This window comes from Esox lucius, chromosome 5 (genome assembly GCF_011004845.1).
Source record: "Esox lucius isolate fEsoLuc1 chromosome 5, fEsoLuc1.pri, whole genome shotgun sequence".
Classification (NCBI taxonomy): Eukaryota; Metazoa; Chordata; class Actinopteri; order Esociformes; family Esocidae; genus Esox; species Esox lucius.
The window spans coordinates 8586837-8603922 of NC_047573.1; the positions used below are offsets into that span (position 1 = coordinate 8586837).

The window sequence follows — 17086 nt, forward strand, 5'->3', positions numbered from 1 at the left end:
GGAAAACTGAGCCAGACTACAAACTAAAATGTTACAAACTAAAATGTGGAGCTGAGCAATGCCATTTACTTAAACTATTATTAATAATGTACACCGAATGGTTACAAAGCAAAGATGACAAAGCTAACGCTTGGTGACATTTTCTTTTTTATTGAGCAATAAAACCCCAAACAAATTTAATAAGATAAAAAAATAAGTTACCCATAGAGCAGCAGGTTAACTTCCAATACGAGAAAATCATACAGTATCATATGGTTCATGGATATATCCGTTGCCCCTTTAAACGTGAAGAGGGAACACCACAAGCACTTTTCAGAACAAATCCATATCTATGGCGTTGGTTTCTTAAATGAAACACTACAACATTTGTTTGATGATAGCTTCATTTTTGATGTGGGGAGAATTGTCTTCTCTGAAGATGTTTTTTTTTTTTTTTTATTACACTGGGGTGAGAATAACGATGTATTGCATCGATGATCACCACGCACGCGCTGACACAGTAGTGCTACGCTGCAGCCTTCTGACTTCTCTCTATAGCCATCCTCTCGAGGCGCTCCGTGTAGAATCCGTTGAAATCCAATCTATGAAATCAAATTCAAAACAGTTTTTAGCAGGATTGTACACCATTCCAGAATATCCATATAAATTAACTAGTTATAGACCACAGATTAATAACTGCTGTTTTAGAGACCTCCTGGGTTATGCAGTTTTCCTACCCAAGCCTAGCCCTAAAACACACCAGATTCAAACAGCAACTTATCAGCCTTCAATCTGCACCTGCGTTGTAAAACTCTAGGATTTAATCAAATGTTCCCAGAGGTTTGCAACTCTAGTATGATCAGCTGAAAAAAAGTGTGTTAATGCTGGGCAGCAACAAATGCCTCTGGCAAAAATTTAGAAAAAACTTTTTTTTGAGAGTCCCAATGTTAGTAGGTTTAGTAGGTTAGTAGGTGTTCCATAGATAGTTACACTATCAACGTTCAACAAACTCTTGATCAGCAACTGCTTGCTGAATTTAGGTTTAGGATACAAGTTAAGGTAAGGATTAGGGTTGGTAGATAGTTAAAATGTTACTGACAGTCAGTAGATAATCAGTTGAGTATCTACAGACACACTTTTGAGGCTGTCAAAATTGTTTAACCGAAACATTTCCTATGAGAAACTGTATAAGCATTACATAACACGGTTGCCCCATATTTCCAGGGATGAAATATAGCTTGTTGCCTTTTGTTTAAAATTAACACAGCCTTTTTCTGTAATACCTGTCGAGGGTGCCCATGTGGAGACCACTGGGGATGTGTCTGGCAGTAGACCCACCTGTAGATGATGTTAATCATGCTGTGCTCACAATCTGTGGTGCTGTAGATGCTGAGCTTGTCCAGCAGATCCAGAAGGAGTGTGCTGAAGTTGCTGTCAAACTTGCTGATGGTGGCTTCGAAGCCCGCGTCTGACTGCAACGCGTCCACGTGCTCCGCCAGAAACTGGTGGTCGGAGGACGTGGGTAAATACAACGACGTGGGTAAATACATTTGCCGATTGGGGAACAGCAAATGCCATCCTCAACCCGGTTATGGATATTTTAAATTCAAACATTAATTGCCGCCATTATAACACCAGTGTAATCATGAATATATTTTCTTTCATTATTACAGCAAGTATAATAATTCAGCAACAGGAATTACAATTGGAACTCCAAAAGCCTGGACTGCAATAACATAACAATCGTGCTTTACTTAATTTATTTAATGAAAGTTAAGCAAAATCCAATGCTGCCCCTGTCAAAAAGTGATTGGCCGTTAACAGTAAATAACCACTTGTGCCACCTGTAGCTCGACTGACAGCAGCTGAATGCTTCCTGTAGTTGTTCAACAGTCTTGTGTGCACACTGGCAATCAGCTGCAGCTTATGGACGACATGGGTCTCTTTATGCCTCTTTAAACCTCTAATACACAACACGTTTTCCATTTCCCGCAACAGGGTGATCAAATCAAGATATTCGGCTGTTGTTACTCGTGCCATACCAAGTTCAAACACATCCCGTCATTCCTTGATGTGTCACCTTTGAGCGCACTGCTATGAGTTACAGCGAGTATCTGCTGTGTGAGTGTGTGTGTGTGTGTGATTACCTTGGAGGTGAGCTTTTTCTTCTCCTGCTCCTCAGTGCGTTCGCTCTGGGTTGGAGGGCCCTCCATGGTGCCGTGCTCCAGAGACAGGCGGTTCAGCTCCCGGTCCAGCTTCATGCTCTGGGTGAAGCGCTACGCCAGGACACACACATTTTGTCAGAGGCAGCAGTAAGAGAAACCACTGTCACACATACACACACACACACACACACGAGGGGGAAAATACATTAGGTTACACATCACAACACTTCAGCCAGATAGTCTAAAGTAAGGCCGCTAGCCGTCAAGTGGCTGGGAAGAACTACAGGTGACGAAAGTTGGCCAGCATTGCTCGGGTTGTCATCGTCGGACGGGATTTCCTGGTCTCGTTGCTCTCTGGCGACTCCCTCAGGCGACTTGGGCACCAGCGAAAGCCGAGGGGCATCATGAAAGTGTGCCTGTTGTCACCCGTCGACTTCCTGACTGGAAGAGCCGTAGCTTTACAGTGCATCGGTTAAGCCACAACATGCCGCCCTGATGCGAAAAGATCGGCACACGCCGTTCCGAGTCCACTAACCAGCATGCAGTTGGTGAACATGACACACACGGACATGAGCTTGGCGAAGATCTTCAGCAGCTCCGGGTTGGTCAGCATGCAGTCCTTCAGGCAGTTGTCCAGGAAGGTGGTGTGATGGCACAGCACGTCGTCTATGTTGGACGCCTGAGGGAGACCGGTCAGACTGTTAGGGCATTCATGGTTAATGAGGGGACTCCGATTAAAGGCGTAGAGTAGCAAACTGCTCTGTGCAGATATTACGACCAATGACAATTACCTTAGTTGAGACTGACATTTGTGGGTCAAAGGAAAGTCTCACGGCTGAAATTTGTAATCTCTGGCAATTTATTTAATTATGTTAGAAGTAAGCACAGGTTAATACACAAAAGCAGTGAATAGAGCTGCATTGTACACGCAAAAGAATGTAACAGTGTTTCTAAAAAACACTGCCATTCTTCAGGTGCTAAATATATATATTTGTAAACTGGTGACCGGTTTTGATTCACAGAAATTGAATTATTTATCAAAAGTACAGTGGTAAGCAGAATTGTTCTTGTTGAAAAAACTGGTTGGCTGCATTTGAACACAGTGAATCTGACTCATGGTGGAACTGGGCAACATAAGTAACAGAAAGAAGGGTTGGTTGTATGCCGTAAGCAGCTGCGAAAGGATCAAAATAAAACAATAAAATTGACATTACACACAGCTGGTGTTTCAAAAATATTGCATGGTCTTGCGATGTGAGTATTACACATGTCAATACTGCAACGCTGATGGGAATTTGATCAATCGTTTCCGCCCTAGCACTTAAAGGGGCATAATGTCAAATTACAGAACTGTGTCTATGTTCATCAATCACTTGAAGTAATAGTGGGACTGTCTCTGTGCACGAAAGTCTCTCACTCAAGGAAAGCAGGGTTGAGCCAGCAGGGGGCAGCAACAGCTGGTTATATAGCTCTCCTCACACTAACGCGATTTCATAGACCTTCGTGAAATAACGATTATCTATGTGATAAAAAAAGACCCACTAAACTGGGGAATCCCAATCGATTGTGCTACATATCATATACATAGTGCTTTTAAAGTTAGCCAGATAGACGTCTTCGGAGAGGTTATCACATTGAGGAACACCCTGGGTTCCGTTCAACTCACAGATTTCAGGTTGTTCTCCATGATGTGCCAGGTGGGCTCCATAACTTCAAACATCATGTAGTACTGGATGTTCTGGACGAAGTTCAGCATGCGCTGTCTCAGGGCAAAGGCTGTTGCAAACCTTCAGGCAGAGGAAAACCACATAGCTCATATCGGGCCTTTCTACTGTTGGAAGTTGCGAATGTGGGCGGTATGGAAAGAAGCATGGAAGGTAACTGCAGGAGTTGTTTCCACTCACCATTTGGCCCTGTGCAGGGCATACTGCTTGGCTGTTTTGTTGCTGATCCACACGTTGCACAAAAGCCTCTCGACATGTTTGCAATAAAAAATGTGTCGGAACAGCATCTGGTATATTGTCAGCGCTTTCCTAGAAAAAAAAGAAGAAAAAAAATGAAATTCTAAATGCTTAATTGGAGAACAAGCATTTTGGACACCATGATTTGGGTGAAGAATACCCCTTTCCCAAAAGGAGACCGGTGACATAGCCCCAGGAGTGCCCACCTGTTAATGATGAGCGAAAGCGGCCACTTGACAATGTAGTCAAAGGAAAAGGCCTCCAGGCCGCTGAGAGCCACCAAGGGGGGGTTGGCATTGATGACGGCCTTCTCCTGCTTGGTGTCGATGGCCAGCACGCGGAGGAGTTGGGTGATCACGTCATATGGCATCAGGTCAATCTGGAAACAAGAATGGAATTGTGTTGGGTGCGTGTGTTTTTATTCTAATTCTTTTAAGCTAAGAAGTAAAATACTCCAGTCTGAATTTTAATGGAAAATGCGTATGAATTATAATAAACATATACTTGTACATAAGTTCACTCCGAAGACATTTACAGCATTTTCAATATAGAGCTTGATATTTGTAGCACTATTTGGCAGATTTTGTTGCCTCAAATCATCTGACCAATATTCTTCATCCATATACAGTAAGGGTGAATTTTTTTTAATGGTAGGTTTATTTGAACAGTGAGAGACAGGATGACAACAAAAAAATCCAGAAAAACGCATGTCAAAAATGTTATAAATTGATTTGCATTTTAATGAGAGAAATAAGTATTTCATCCCCTCTCAATCAGAAAGAGTTCTGGCTCCCAGGTGTCTTTTATACAGGTAACAAGCTGAGATTAGGAGCACACTCTTAAAGGGAGTGCTCCTAATCTCAGTTTGTTACCTGTATAAAAGGCACCTGTCCACAGAAGCAATTAATCAGATTCCAACTTCTCCACCATGGACAAGACCAAAGAGCTGTCCAAGGATGTCAGGGACAAGATTTTAGACCTACACAAGGCTGGAATGGGCTACAAGACCATCGACAAGCAGCTTGGTTGCGATTATTTGCAAATGGAAGAAACACAAAAGAACAGTCAATCTCCCTCGGTCTGGGGCTCCATGCAAGATCTCACCTCGTGGAGTTGCAATGATCATGAGAACAGTGAGACACGGGACGATCTTGTCAATGATCTCAAGGGAGCTGGGACCATAGTCACCAAGAAAACAATTGGTAACACACTACGCCGTGAAGGACTGAAATCCTGCAGCACCTGCAAGGTCCCACAGCTCAAGAAAGCACATGTACAGGCCTATCTGAAGTTTTCCAGTGAACATCTAAATGATTCAGAGGAGAACTGGGTGAAAGTGTTGTGATCAGATGAGACCAAAATCGATCTCTTTGGCATCAACTCAACTCGCCGTGTTTGGAGGAGGAGGAATGCTGCCTATTACCCCAAAAACACCATCCCCACCATCAAACATGGAGGTGGAAACATTATACTTTAGGAGTGTTTTTCTGCTAAGAGGACAAGACAACTTCACCGCATCAAAGGGACGATGGACGGGGTCAAATCTTGGGTGAGAACCTCCTTCCCTCAGCAGGTGCATTGAAAATGGGTTGTGGATGGGTATTCCAGCATGACAATGACCCAAAACACACAGCCAAGGCAACAAAGGAGTGACTCAAGAAGCACATTAAGGTCCTGGAGTGACCTAGCCAGTCTCCAGACCTTAATTCCATAGAAAATCTGTGGATGGAGCTGAAGGTTCCAGTTGCCAAACTTCAGCCCCGAAACCTTAATGACTTGGAGAAGATCTGCAAAGAGGAGTGGGACAAAATCCCTCCTGAGATGTGTGCAAACCTGGTGGCCAACTACAAGAAACGTCTGACCTCTGTGATTGCCAACAAGGGTTTTACCACCAAGTACTAAGTCATGTTTTGCAGAGGGGTTGAATACTTATTTCACTCATTAAAATGCAAATCAGTTTATAACATTTTTGACATTCGGTTTCTCACTTTTCAAATAAACGTACTATAAAAATTACAGACTGATCATTTCTTTATCAGTGGGCAAACGTACAAAATCATCAGGGGATTAAAAAAATAATCCCTCACTGTAAGCAATATGGAAGTGTTGACAAATTTAACTAAATGGAAATGTTTTTGATTGTCTAATATAATTGCTACATATACTTTTTAGCATGACCTATAGATTTCCAGACAGAATGTAGGAATATAATTGCTACATATACTTTTTAGCAATTTAGCATGACCTATAGATTTCCAGACAGAATGTAGGAAAGATAATAAATAATAAATGTGCAAAGAAAATATTAGTAAAATTTAGAAAACCAGTTGGAGTAAACTCCTCCATAAACCTTAACAAAAAATAAATGAGGCCCCTCTCTCCTTTATAACCACTAGATGGTGCCTCTGTAATGAAGATAAAATAAGTCAGCCTGGTCCTCATCAATTATTTACCTTCAGATCGTCTTTGAAAGGGTCTGTATTAGCTGTACTCATCCTTAGAGCCAGCTCTAGCAAGGCCTCCAGTCTGGGAGGGACGATGTCATCCACTGGCTTTTTGAGCTCCTCTTCGGTCAGGTCCATGAAATGGACAAAGAAATCTCCCTTGTCCATCAAAAAGTAGTGTTTGATTGACCTAGGCAGAATACAACTTAATTAATAAAATTTTTTATTGAATTGTCATTTTGTTTTTTTGTTGTTTTTGTTGTTTACCTCAGTCGTGCTACCAGTTCCTTCTCTTCCATCAGGAAGTCCAGAAGGACCTTACTGGCGTAATAGTAGGATTTCTCTATCTGCTCCACGTAGGCTCGCTCTTTCAGAGTGTACAGGACCTCTTTTGCATCTGGACAAGTCACGTCGCGGCCACACTCTCTCACCACGTTGAGATACTTCCCTGTAGAACAGAATCCAAACTCAACATGAATCAAAACTCAAAAATGTTACAGCTAAAATGATCCGGAGAGAATAATTGTTTGCAACACAATTATCACAGTGAACACAGAACGCACCAAAACTTGCTTGAAATAGTATGATGTGTGTCACCTGTACTCAAAATTTTGCCTGCCATTTTCTGAAGAAAGGACGGAATTCGGTGTTGTATGATTGTGTACCGCTGATCCCAATACTTGTCATTGTAGTCCTCCTGGATCTTCTCTTTCTGGAGCTCATGCTCTTCAACCATGAATTCACTACATAGACAAAACCAAAACACAAAAACATGGAATGGAACAAACCAAATCTAAAAGTATGCAACCTAAAACCGGTTTGTAGTAAAGTGATCCAGTGTGAGACGATCCAGGAAGAGACCTGTACCTGTAAGGGTCCTTGATGATACCCCTGTAGATCCACTTCTCCAGTATTTCAAAGTAAGGGACACTAGCTGCTTTTGTGAGGTAGAGGCACAGCTCCTGAGCCTGACTGTCTCCAGTATAGTTGAAGGTACGGTCATGAAGGAGGCTCAGTGTCGATCCACCCATACAGTCTCCTTTATCCACAGAGGAAGCTGTGGGAAACAGAACATTCAACCTATTGATTCAATACACATCAATAACTTATTTCTTTTTACTTGGGACAGTCAATAACAACAGCAACAATACACCAATTACAAGACCTCACAACCATGTTTTCATCACGAAATATTCACAAACCACTGATAAACCAAATAATTTATTGAAATGTCCAAACGTTCACTGTAAACACACTATACCTACCAACCAACTACAGTATATTGTATATGATCCAATGGGTCATGTACATTTGTTCTTTAATTAATTACACTTTTTTTTTTTAAAGCACTCATATTAGTATGATCATATAGGCTTTACCAATGGAGGCCAGGATCTCCATGGTCCTCATAGTGGGCTGGATGTAGAACCAGAGCTTCTGCAGGGAGAGCATGCCCTGCCTGTGCAGGTGTTCCAGCTGGGTCACCAGGATGAGGTACTCCTTCATCAGGGTCCTCATGGCCGCCGTCAGGGCGTGGTTCACCTGGCCATACTCAAAGGACCACTTCTCTTCGGTGAAGCTGCCGGACATGAAGGCTAACGATGTCAGCAGGCAGACGAAACGCGAACAAAGCAACAGACATTGCAACGCGCGTTGTCCTGAATGTGTGAGGATTTGCCTCGCAACGTTCACTCACCGTGTTATGGTTGAGTAGTATGAGGCCACTGGCAGTATCCGGTTGACCAGCTCCTTGACGGACATGTCCAGGGTGGGGTCAACGATGAAGGAGCGGTTCTGTCTCCCGAGGACAGGCTGGGCTGTGATGTCTCTGCCATCCACGCCGATCAGCACGAATAACAAGTCATCAACCAGAGCCTGTTCCTGGGCTGGTAAAGGCAGTGTACCTGGCCGTAAAACACCAGAGATATGAGGTACAAATCATGCTTTAGAACCTCTATAGGAACCAGGTAGATTTTCACACATTCTGTCATTTCAACCATAAAAATCAATAGCCGCTGTAGTCAGTGAAATTAAATGACATGAAGTCTTTGAAAATGTGTCAAAGTAAGACAAGAGGAACATCCATAGCACACCAATGGCCACTGTTGGGTCCCCTCCAGCAGGTGTGGCGCCAGTAATGAAGTCCCCGATCAGAGCGGGCCGGTCATACACCCAGTTGGGGAACACCGGGTTGGGCTGAGTAGGGTTCTTCTTGTTGTGCCTGTCTCTCAGCATCTTTCGTGTGACTTCGGCAGACTGCAAGACATGGGAGGACAAAATGTACAACTCCACGAGTATTCGGCTCCGTCCATTTCATCATCTCCGGTGGGCAAATAAAGTCTTAAGTCTTGGGCACATCAATAAAAAATCAATTATACCATGTTAAATATGATTTCAATACCACAAAAGAAGTTGAATTTTTTTACTCTTTTGAAAAGACGGCAGAGCGGCAGGAAGGGCTATGGTGGCGAGATGACGGAGGCGGGGAGACGTGTTGCGTGGGACTGGGATTTGTTTTAATGAATAAATAACATACTATAAAATGTTGTTAATCATGGGCGAAAAAACACGGTGCCGAACACAGCCAGTTACATGACAAGTGCTGTATGGCACATCCAGGAATCTCACGGTATACAGTGGGGAGAACAAGTATTTGATACACTGCCGATTTTGCAGGTGTTCCTACTTACAAAGCATGTAAAGGTCTGTAACTTTTATCATAGGTACTCTTCAACTGTGAGGGACGGAAATCCAGAAAATCACATTGTATGATTTTTTTATAATTAATCTGCATTTTATTGCATGACATAAGTATTTGATCACCTACCAATCAGTAAGAATTCCGGCTCTCACAGACCTGTTAGTTGTTCTTTAAGAAGCCCTCCTGTTCTCCACTCATTACCTGTATTAACTGCACCTGTTTGAACTTGTTACCTGTATAAAAGACACCTGTCCACACACTCAATCAAACAGACTCCAACCTCTCCGCAATGGCCAAGACCAGAGAGCTGTGTAAGGACATCAGGGATAAAATTGGTGAGAAGGCAACAACTGTTGGCGCAATTATTAGAAAATGGAAGAAGTTCAAGATGAAGATCAATCTCCCTTGGTCTGGGGCTCCATGCAAGATCTCACCTCGTGGGGCATCAATGATCATGAAAAAGGTGAGGGATTAGCCCAAAACTACACGGCAGGACCTGGTAAATGACCTGAAGAGAGCTGGGACCACAGTCTCAAAGAAAACCATTAGTAACACACTATGCCGTCATGGATTAAAATCCTGCAGCGCACGCAAGGTCCCCCTGCTCAAGCCAGCGCATCTCCAGGCCCGTCTGAAGTTTGCCAATGACCATCTGGAGGATCCAGAGGAGGAATGAGAGAAGGTCATGTGGTCTGATGAAACAAAAATAAAGCTTTTTGGTCTAAACTCCACTCAATGTGTTTGGAGGAAGAAGGATGAGTACAACCCCAAGAACACCATCCCAACCGTGAAGCATGTAGGTGGAAACATCATTCTTTGGGGATGGACGACTGAACCGTATTGGGACGACTGAACCGTATTGAGGGGAGGATGGATGGGGCCATGTATCGCGAGATCTTGGGCAACAACCTCCTTCCCTCAGTAAGAGCATTGAAGATGGGTCGTAGCTGGGGCTTTCAGCATGACAACGACCCGAAACCCACAGCCAGGGCAACTAAGGACTGGCTCCGTAAGAAGCATCTCAAGGTCCTGGAGTGGCCTAGCCAGTCTCCAGACCTGAACTCAATAGAAAATCTTTGGAGGGAGCTGAAAGTCCGTATTGACCAGCGACAGCCCCGAAACCTGAAGGATCTGGAGAAGGTCTGTATGGAGGAGTGGGCCGAAATCCCTGCTGCAGTGTGTGCAAACCTGGTCAAGAACTACAGGAAACGTATGATCTCTGTAATTGCAAACAAAGGTATTTGTACCAAATATTAAGTTCTGCTTTTCTGATGTATCAAATACATATGTCATGCAATAAAATTCTAATGACTTAATGTTCTGAATTTTTGTTTTAGATTCCGTCACTCACAGTTGAAGAGTACCTATGATAAAAATGACAGACATTCTACATGCTTTGTAAGTGGGGAAACCTGCAAAATCGTAAGTGTATCAAATACTTGTCCTCCCCACTGTATGTGATTTGAGATCCGGGGCACTTCGTAAAACATTTGGGGCTGTACCCCGAACTCCCTCGCCTGATGATGACAGTGACCGGGTTACATGCAACCTTAAAATGACATGAGTACACACCTGGGGCACCTGGGAGCTGGCAGTGACGTTCCCCAGCTTCTTGCGCAACTCTTCGAATTCCTGCATGGACATCTTGGAGCTAGTTGGAGGGATTGCAAAGGATGTGCTTGTAGCTGATGAAGCATTTGCTTCTGACCTTTCTTTGGCATTCTGTTGCAGACACTGGAGCATCTGGAAAGGATTAACATACAACACATTGTATATTGGGACATACCACAATACTAGACTGAGGTGGTGGTTGGGTTGAGTACACACCCCACCCCCACATGGCTTTGAGTATCTCATATTGAAATCCGATTCATTATTACTTGACTTTTTAAAAGTGCACGTATTGTCAGCATTTGAACAGGAACGTGATTACCTCTTTGTCCTCGCTAAGCTTTGATAGAAGGTACACCAGTGGGTCCAGGTTGCGGGCATTTTTTGACTTAAGCTCTTCATATTTTTTAAGGAAGTCCTCTGGCGTCTTTGAGTACTCCGCTATTTTGACCTGTAAATTGAAGTTTCCAGTCCAAAATAAATAGGGAGTTCATTACACACACATAAAAGCACCCAGTATTAATCAGACATGAAATTCCCCATTAATCACCTTTGCACTGTGCGCAGACACGGATGTGGTGACGTAAGGTGTCCTGTTCTTCTGTAGCAGATCAATATACACTTCTGCCCCATCACCACCTCCGACATGAAGCAGACTGAGCAGCTCGTTGACGTCATGGTGTATCCGAAACTCACTCATGGCTCAGGTACCTGAAATCGGAAAGGTGGTACAGCAATACATAAATCAACACTCCATCGAGTTTTATCCCCACCACCCCCTTATTTTTCATTCTCAAAAGAAGCGGTTTCCATGTATCAAACTTTCTTACTCTAACCACTACGTTACACTAAAATTGGCTAAAGTTAAGCCATTTCAACCATGAAAATGTATACGTTAATGGGGCAAACTGCTTTCTTTGTCAGCATCAGACATATAGGTTGCAGCTTCACCGGCTGCATATACAGTAGTGTGGGAAGAGCGGGTCAAAACTGATGATTCTTGTAGCGAATGACTTCAGCTGGCTAAACCACATAGCCAGCGTTAGAAACAAAAAACAACACAAATATACTTAATGAACGAGTAAGCCGTCATTGAGCTCTCAAGCTTACATCATCACAGTTGACGGTGGCTATACCCACAGTAGCAAGTGAACGCGTAGTAGCAGGCTGGCTAGCAACGTCGTTAGTAGTTCAGTTGCTAGGGTCTGAAATTGTGATGCGAGTTAACAAGGTAATTTAACTATTTTCATGACTAGCTTTATTAACGGAACCTTGACATTTACTCTGTGTTAGCACTTAAGGTTAGCAAGCATTAACAGCATGCAACATTGTTGTTTACTTGCTATTACCTTACACTTCAGTTGTTGATGAAGCCCTTACCGCCAACTGTCAAGATAGCGAATCTACATCCACTCTGTTTCACATTTTTCATAATAAAAGCTTTCAGATCTGTACAAATCCTTAATTAGAAGTAATGCATCCAAATATATTTGCACAATCACAAACTGTAAAGCTAGTTTTAATTTCAAATATTAACTACAGAATAAATGACAGCAAGAACAACATTTTGTATTTATTAAATTAACTCTTAATTTACAGTGGAAAAACGACAGAGCGGAAGTATAATACAGTATGACGTTACAACCCGGAAGAATTGCCCTCTTCTTGATTAACGTTTGAATAAACAAGAATGACCAATTTTTTTTAGGAAAACATTGAAAGCGATGTGGGAAACAAAAATACTTTATTTAACCTAAGAAATACTGATGACTTGTTTAGGGAGGTTAGGCGTAGAAATGTTCGAATGTGTGTAGCAACGCCCTAATGTCAGCCACCTTGTTGGGAAAAAGAGCCCCGTTCTGTTTACAAATCGGTAAGAATTATTGTTACCCTGCAGTGTGAGTGTGTTTGCTTTGACGAAGAAAATATGGCTGAATTGCACGTTGTGGAACAGAGTGGTACTGGTACTATAGAACAACCCGAGCACCGGGATGTCCGAGGCTCTGTTCGATTAGCTTCGCCTTCTCTTATGGTTCCGCCGCGGAGTAGCTTGCCCACAAGTCCCGGTGTATCGAGTAATAGAGCAGTGTTTGGGTTCTCAATGAAAAGCAACCCCAGTTCCCCGTTAGAGTCACCAGAGAAACCAGGATCCCGTTGGGCTCGCCTCAATGTTGGTGGAACCTACTTCGTTACAACCAAACAGACACTATGCAGGGATCCCAAATCGTTCCTGTACCGATTGTGTCAAGAAGATCCGGATTTGGACTCGGACAAGGTAACATACTCGACCACAATTTTCGGCATAACGTTCGGTGATAAATCTAGGTACATCAATGTAGCACTAATAAAGCACTGCCACTGTGATCTTGCATTAAAGGACAACCAAACGCATTACAATGCCAAACTAAACTGTTTAGAAACACTCTAACACTCGTCAAAGTACAACTCAGCCATTGACATAAATACAGAAACATAGACCAGACACTCGGTTTGCAGACGTTACTGTGTTTTAAAAGTTTATGCATCTTATAGGATGAGACAGGAGCTTACTTGATTGACAGGGATCCCACGTACTTTGGCCCAATTCTGAATTACCTGCGGCATGGAAAACTGATAATGGACAAGAACTTGGCAGAAGAAGGTAAGCCTGTTAAAGTATTAGGTCCCCGAATTGTAAAATCCAGATTCTCACATTTCTCACATTTTATTTGAGAAGTTACATGAATTTTATGACATGTGATACAGGCCATTGCCTATGTTATTGTTTGGCCCCCTCAGGTGTCCTAGAAGAGGCAGAGTTCTACAACATTGCGTCCCTTGTGAGGTTGGTCAAAGAGAGGATACGGGACAACGAGAATAGGACATCTCAGGTATGTTAATGAAATACTCATACTTTCATACTCAACAAAACACTACAATTTTTTGTATTATTTACCAATTTTTAGATTTATTTTTAAACATATCTTTTTGGGCGGCATTTTATGCTTTATTCAACAGGAAAGTAGTGGAAGGTACGGGGGTGTTTTTGCTGAAAGAGCAGTGGGCCTCATTCATGCTGCTGTAGAACATTTGCACTGGAGCCAGTGGCATAGACCACTGGAAAACACAACAAATGTATTTTGCCAAGGATTCATTCTAAGACCAAAGTATATTTTACCGATGAGCCCTGTGATTTACAAAAAATATACTCATCAATACAACATGGAAAAACAAACAAACAACATTAAACATCTCCAGCGCAGGTTTGGCCTTGGTTTGTTGATTGTGATGTTGCTGGTGTAGCAAGCAGACTGAAACAGGTTATCCTCTGTAGTTTACCAGTACTTACCATTTTTTGTTATTTGAACCAATCTCCATTCTTGAGATTCAGGAGACAATCAATCAGCAATGTGTTGTTTTTGGATTTGACCCAAACACAAGTTATTTGTGTGAATATCAGGAGAAATTCCACACCACCACATTACTGGTGAAAACGTATGCAAGGGGGGTGGATACTTATGCAATCCACTGTACTTAGTTTTACCAACATTCAAAATTAATAAATACGCAACAATATAGTCCTTAACAGTTTTACCATTTCTTTCAGACAAGCCAATGTGTTTTTTTCTAAAGTAGTAAATGCACAAATTGGCCCTTCTGGAAGACACCTTGTTTGTTTTTTAATTACTGCACACCATCTGACCCAATTTCAAAATGCCTACAAATTAATAATAAATGGTCAACTTTATTAAATGTCTTCGACGGGGCTATAAAAACTGCAGCTCAAAGCAATTACCCATATCATTTATCACCCACGATGCAGCATGGATGGTGCTGTGACCTGGTCTGAAACCATTTGATGAACACTTTCTTTTGTAAAAATAAAATGTTTCCAAGTTCAAAGTTCGGGGGTGCCGATCATTCACATCAAATGGGTCACCATCTTTGTGGAGACGTAACACGTGGGCAGCCACCCAAACCACTCAGAAACCCACCAGACACACCTCCATTGACAAACACGTGGCAATGGTTTCACAATCAGCGCAGCACAACAGCAGTGAGAAATCCTTTTAATCCCAAATGTTGAAATCCCTGTCGGTAACATTTGAAAAATGTAAAAAATGGCCGAGTACAAATCATTAAGCCACATTTCTAGGAGAATCAGAGCGTCAGGGATTGCGTCCTGAACCCGTCCTGCAGCCAGATATAAACTTTGATATTGTTATATTTACAACTGAGCACACAGCCTCCACACCACGGTTCAAAAGCCAAACCCGTAACAGGGATTTAATCTTAATGTAACCCGGTGGCCCCTTGTCACTGCGTGTGTGTGGCTGTATGTGGAAACAGGGGGCCTCTATTGTATTACATCTCCTCATTCCTCTCAGGGCCCAGTGAAGCACGTGTACCGGGTGTTGCAGTGCCAGGAGGAGGAGCTCACCCAGATGGTCTCCACTATGTCAGACGGCTGGAAGTTTGAGCAGGTGTGTCTAGAAACCATGTCACCCTTTGCCTTCAAATCCAGTGGTCATTGGTGAAGACCTGGTCGTGTGCCAGGGCCTTTTTCCAGTGACTTAAAAGTCCTCTAGGGAATTCTCAAAATATACTTCTGATTTCATGTGAGGTTTATTTTAATGCTAATTTACTGTCCCGCTCACCCTTGCCCATCTCCCCTCACAGCTTATAAGCATCGGCTCATCCTATAACTATGGCAACGAGGACCAGGCTGAATTCCTGTGCGTGGTTTCCCGGGAACTCAACAACTCCACCAATGGCATTGTCATCGAGCCCACTGAGAAGGCCAAGGTGAAATCTTGCGTTTATTTAGGCATGAGAAGAAAAAAAAGATCTGAAAATAACTTACAGAGAGTGTTTACTGCAATTTTTCGGGCCTATTTAAAGTGTTGTAGAGATTAAGTCTCACCCAACATTGTGTAGATTAAGGTTTACGGTTCTCTTCAACCCTAAATGGTAAAGATGGTAGCTGGTCCCTACTCAGAAACCAACTACGGAAATGCTCAGTTAAATTCTGGTGACAGATACTAGACACTAGAAAGAGGAACGAGCACACGTATGGAATCTTGATTTGTCCTTAATGATCAGTTTCAAAAGAATGTTCGGATATATGCTTGGATGTCCTTTATATTATGTCCATATTGGATTGATAGTCATTGGATTTAGACTAACACATTTTCCCCTCCCTGCAGATCCTCCAGGAACGAGGTTCACGAATGTGAACAGACTGCCAAGCCTGACCTCGCCATTTCCATGTGGCATTTCCTGACATCTTCTGCACCACCCCAGCCATGATCCATCTACCTTGACCCTGCCAGCACCGTCAACACACCCCATGACCTCCCCCTCTGGGGGTGCCTTTCCACTGTCGGGCGTCCCATCCCCACTCCCCTAAAGTGCTGCAGCGTAACCCCATGGTCATTTTCTTTTTCTCTGTTATATTTGTGAACATTTGAGGGATTCCCGAAGAGGTGACAATAGAGTATTGGTAAATGTAATACCTGTTGTGCGTTGTTGGCTTTTGAAGATTCCGGTTTTGCCCGCTTGGCATAGCCCCCCACCTTATCCATAGTACCTTCACACAGAGCTAAGTCATTGTCGCCATTCAGGTCGTCACACAAGTTAATGGGGAGCCCTTACCTGTTCTGTCCGCTTGTGTTGACACGGCGGAAAACTGTGATAATCTCCTCAGGACTTACAACAAATATAAAAAAAGAAAAAAAGAATGCGGAGTGATCTGCTTACTGTGACCGGCCCCCCCCCCCCACCAACCTTAAAAATCCACCTATGGGTTAAGGGGACGCCGATATCAAAATGGACCACACTCTAGCCCTTCCACCTGTCCAGCTGAAGCTCCCAGGCACCGCAAGGTCTTCTTCTGGGAGGCTGATGACCGCAGGGTGGGGTGGGGTGGGGTGGGGTCGGGGGGGCTTGTTAAGGACCGCTAAGGACGGAGAAGCTGCAGGAAATCTCCTAGAGCCCTAAAATTTAAATCTGAACCTTGGTTTCAAGGTCACCGCTTTTCTTCACTCTTTCCCTCCCAATCGAGGGGGGGCTGGTTTACACCCAGGACAGCAGGTGTGTGCAGTTAATGATCCGGTGGAGCGGAGAACCAGCAGTAGTCCGGACCTTGTAGGTTCAGATTTGAATACCCCCCCGGTCTACAGCATCTCTCCTTCTGGTCCTCTTGTGCAGTTTTGCTCTTACAGCAACTCTTGCGTATTAAGACCA

General features: G+C 43.2%; 2 protein-coding genes across 5 annotated transcripts; one reads left to right on the plus strand and one right to left on the minus strand.

Moving 5' to 3' along the window:
- Positions 1-129: 129 nt before the first annotated feature.
- On the minus strand, positions 130-12308 carry tubgcp2 (tubulin, gamma complex associated protein 2). 4 transcript variants are annotated; one of them, XM_010865662.4, is made up of 18 exons: positions 12211-12308; positions 11412-11572; positions 11184-11312; positions 10823-10993; positions 8643-8805; positions 8246-8453; positions 7929-8128; positions 7417-7606; positions 7147-7292; positions 6817-6997; positions 6559-6739; positions 4312-4484; positions 4049-4177; positions 3811-3931; positions 2680-2823; positions 2127-2255; positions 1318-1481; positions 130-581 (listed from the first exon to the last, which is right to left on the minus strand). In XM_010865662.4, the coding sequence occupies exons 2-18, from the start codon at positions 11559-11561 to the stop codon at positions 506-508; spliced, it is 2655 nt and encodes an 884-aa protein (XP_010863964.2). In that variant the 5' UTR covers positions 11562-11572; positions 12211-12308; the 3' UTR covers positions 130-505. The 4 variants fall into 4 exon arrangements, with proteins under 4 accessions (XP_010863964.2, XP_010863972.2, XP_010863979.2 ...); XM_010865670.4 differs by having other exon boundaries at positions 12216-12292; XM_010865677.4 differs by lacking the exon at positions 12211-12308 and adding an exon at positions 12002-12019.
- A 170-nt stretch (positions 12309-12478) lies between these two features.
- On the plus strand, positions 12479-16760 carry kctd2 (potassium channel tetramerization domain containing 2). The gene is made up of 6 exons (XM_010865695.3): positions 12479-13136; positions 13394-13502; positions 13640-13731; positions 15229-15324; positions 15521-15646; positions 16048-16760. The coding sequence occupies exons 1-6, from the start codon at positions 12789-12791 to the stop codon at positions 16075-16077; spliced, it is 801 nt and encodes a 266-aa protein (XP_010863997.1). The 5' UTR covers positions 12479-12788; the 3' UTR covers positions 16078-16760.
- The last annotated feature ends 326 nt before the right edge of the window (positions 16761-17086 follow it).